The sequence below is a fragment of the Loa loa genome (genome assembly GCF_000183805.2).
Source record: "Loa loa unplaced genomic scaffold supercont3.201, whole genome shotgun sequence".
NCBI classification, from domain to species: domain Eukaryota; kingdom Metazoa; phylum Nematoda; class Chromadorea; order Rhabditida; family Onchocercidae; genus Loa; species Loa loa.
In genome coordinates, this window is record NW_018108381.1 from 7,907 (window position 1) to 10,994 (window position 3,088).

At 24.4% G+C, this 3,088-nt stretch overlaps 1 protein-coding gene across 1 annotated transcript in view; it reads right to left on the bottom strand.

Moving 5' to 3' along the window:
* Positions 1-261: 261 nt before the first annotated feature.
* Positions 262-3,088, bottom strand: part of LOAG_18126 (hypothetical protein) — a gene marked incomplete at both ends in the record, with an annotated part of 5,112 nt that continues 2,285 nt past the window's right edge. The window contains 5 exons of the mRNA XM_020450794.1: positions 262-516; positions 687-787; positions 1,108-1,337; positions 1,440-1,655; positions 2,639-2,822. Coding sequence (XP_020305482.1) covers positions 262-516; positions 687-787; positions 1,108-1,337; positions 1,440-1,655; positions 2,639-2,822 — 986 coding nt within the window. The remainder of the gene's footprint in view (positions 517-686; positions 788-1,107; positions 1,338-1,439; positions 1,656-2,638; positions 2,823-3,088) is intronic.

Consider the following 3,088-nt stretch of genomic DNA (forward strand, 5'->3'; position numbering starts at 1 on the left):
CTTATTTTATTTTATAGAAATTTAAGATCCAATTTTATAAAGGAGGAAATAATTGTATGGATGATAAATAGGAATAGGCTAAAAATATGGCCTATCTATTTTGTTCCATATTTATTGATGTATATTTGAAGGAAAAGAAAATGAAAATTGAAATAAAAATAATTGAAATAAAAAAAAAATCAAAAATTGAAAATTAAAATATAATTTTATTTACTAATTATAGTTTAATTAGTGTTTATTTTATAATTAAAATCAATTAATTTACCATGTTTGTGCAGTCCTGAAACAAGATGAATCACCATCAATATCAATCTTCATATCATTATTGAGATGTCGAGCATTGATATAAATTACTGGCCTAGCACGAAGTATAATGATTGTATCAGATGCAAAAGCACCAATAACTAAATCATTGTAACCATTACCATCCAAATCTGATCCACCGGATAATGAGAATCCAAAAGTTTTTAATGATGAATGCAAATACTGTTGTGGTAATTCATTAGGTGTTATCACCTGAATAATTCCGGAAATTCATTCAGGAAATTGAATTATGAATAAATAGTAGGGAAGATAATAGTAAAACGGAAAAATGAATTGATCATGTAAGAATAGATAAAATGAAAGGATGTCTTAATTTATCTATTTATTAGGAACATTTTAGAAGAAGGTCATCGATAATTAACCTGCACAGGTTCAACTTTAAAAGTATCTGGTGATTTTGCACCAAGATAAATATATACTGCACCTTTCCCATTATCAGTAAATGGTGCACCAATAGCAAAATCTAAAAAGAAATATGATATATAAAAGTGATTGGAAATAAAAAAAAAAAATTAATAAATTATGAATTAATATTCAAAAAATTGCATGAAATTCATAAAATTTGGTATTTCGATCAATTTATTTCATCCAATTAATTAAAAAATATTAAAATTTCCTATTCAACAACTTAAAAAAAAAGAAAAAGCCCAATTATTCGAATATTTTAATAATTTTTAATTCGAAAGTTAAATTATTTGAATTGATGAATAATCCTTTTTTTTTTATTTGTATATTTTAATATTTGCGCAAAAGGTGAATGAATGAATGAATGAATGATCTTACCGTTATGATTATTATTATCACCATCTATATTTCCCAGACGTGTTATTGCTAAACCAAATTGTGAGTAAATTCCTTGACCACGAAGTTTAATTGGATTTAGGAAAACGTATTCATTTTCATGAGGTTGACGTTGAATTCCAGATGAGTAAAATATATATACAGTACCACCAAATGAACCATCAACTGTTTCTGAATATTCAAAAGGTGCTCCAACTAATAAATCATCAAATCTGAAATTGTTAAAACTTAACCATGTAATAAATTTGCTTATCGATTAATTATCGATTAGAAATTATCAATCATTTTTTTTATAAGATAAAAAAAAAACTAACCCATCATTGTTAAGATCGATAACTTCGATTGAATAACCAAATGCTGAGCCAAGTTGTGAACCTTGAAGCATATAGCTATCCTCAGTAAGGGTCAAATAATGTGAAGTTTGAGAATTCATCGAATGACCATTACGAAATGGTAGAAAAGTTACTGCACCCGTTTGATTGTATCGTGTAGCACCAGCCACAATTGTTGTATTATCTTTATCTTCAAACCTGTAATAGAAATTTTTTTTTGTTTTTTTAAAAAACAGATGAAATTTAATAAAATTTGATATTTTTGAAATGACCGTAATAAAATGGACATAGGCTATTCAGGCTATTCAAGTATACTTATATAAAAATAGTTATTAGAAATTATGCTTCATTTAAAATATCATATGGAAGATTTAGATTAAATAATATCCCTTACAAAAAGTTCCCTATTTAAGTGGTCAATGGTTGACCGATGGTTACTTTAGTTTTCTTTTTTTTTTTTTTTGCATAAATTAGACCGCATTATAGAATACTGAGGGATAATCCCTTTTTTTATGAGTGCAAAATATAATTCATATTCTCACGGTTAATTATGGGTATCATAAGTATTACTTACGTAATCATTCAATTCCAATCTTCAAGCTAAACATTTCAATGGGAAATTTTATCGTTGCGGGAAATTTCACAAAGAAATATTCATTTCCAATTTTTTTTTCTGACAGATTAAATTAACATTTTTGTGTAATAAATAAAAGTAAAACAAATGAAACAATAGAAAAAGTAATTTAAGTTATTAATTTGAAAAGATTTTTAGCTTAAATTTAGCTTTCATTTAAATTTTATTCGAGAAGTTTTTTTTTTCTTTTTTATTTCACGAATTAATTATTGAATAAGTGATATTTCAAATTAAAATATGATTAAAAAATTTACAATAATATCGATAATTTCTTAATTAATATAAGCAATAATTCATATTTCATATTTCAAGCGTAATAATTTCTAAATTTTACAAAAATTTAAATTTAATAAATAATTTTTGAAATATTATGAAAAATATGTAATTTTATACAAAATTTTTACCATTTTACAATAATTTTTTTTTTACCATTTAATTCATCAACCTTTTCCTTTTTTTTTGTCTAATATTGTTTGAATGACCTTTAAAGAGGTCATTTTTGAGAGCAAAAAAAAAGAAAAAAAAAGTGATTTGGATTTTAAATTACCAAAAACCAAAATGTCCATGTCGTACAGAAAATCCAAGATAATCATGTCCTTGGAATTTTGATCGTACACCATGTAATTTAGGATCCACACCCATTGTCCAACGATCACGATTCATTGCAAATATATCCTTTGGATAGTATCGTCCAAATACACCACCTGTCCATTTCTTTGCACCAGGTAAACCTACAAGGTCAACATACTTACACTTTTTTTTTTTTTTGAAAAAATTTTCATCTGAAAATTAATTTTAGATCTTTTTAAAAAGATTTTTAAATTTCATTGAAAAAAAAATCAAAAGAAAAATTCAATCTTTTGGCTAATGGATGATCGATTGGTTAAATTTTTAACTTTGACTTGAAAATTTTAATTTTTCAAAAATTTTTTTTTAAACCTTATTTTATCAGTACACAATTAATTATTTGTTGTTTAAAAAAAAAAATTAAAATTTT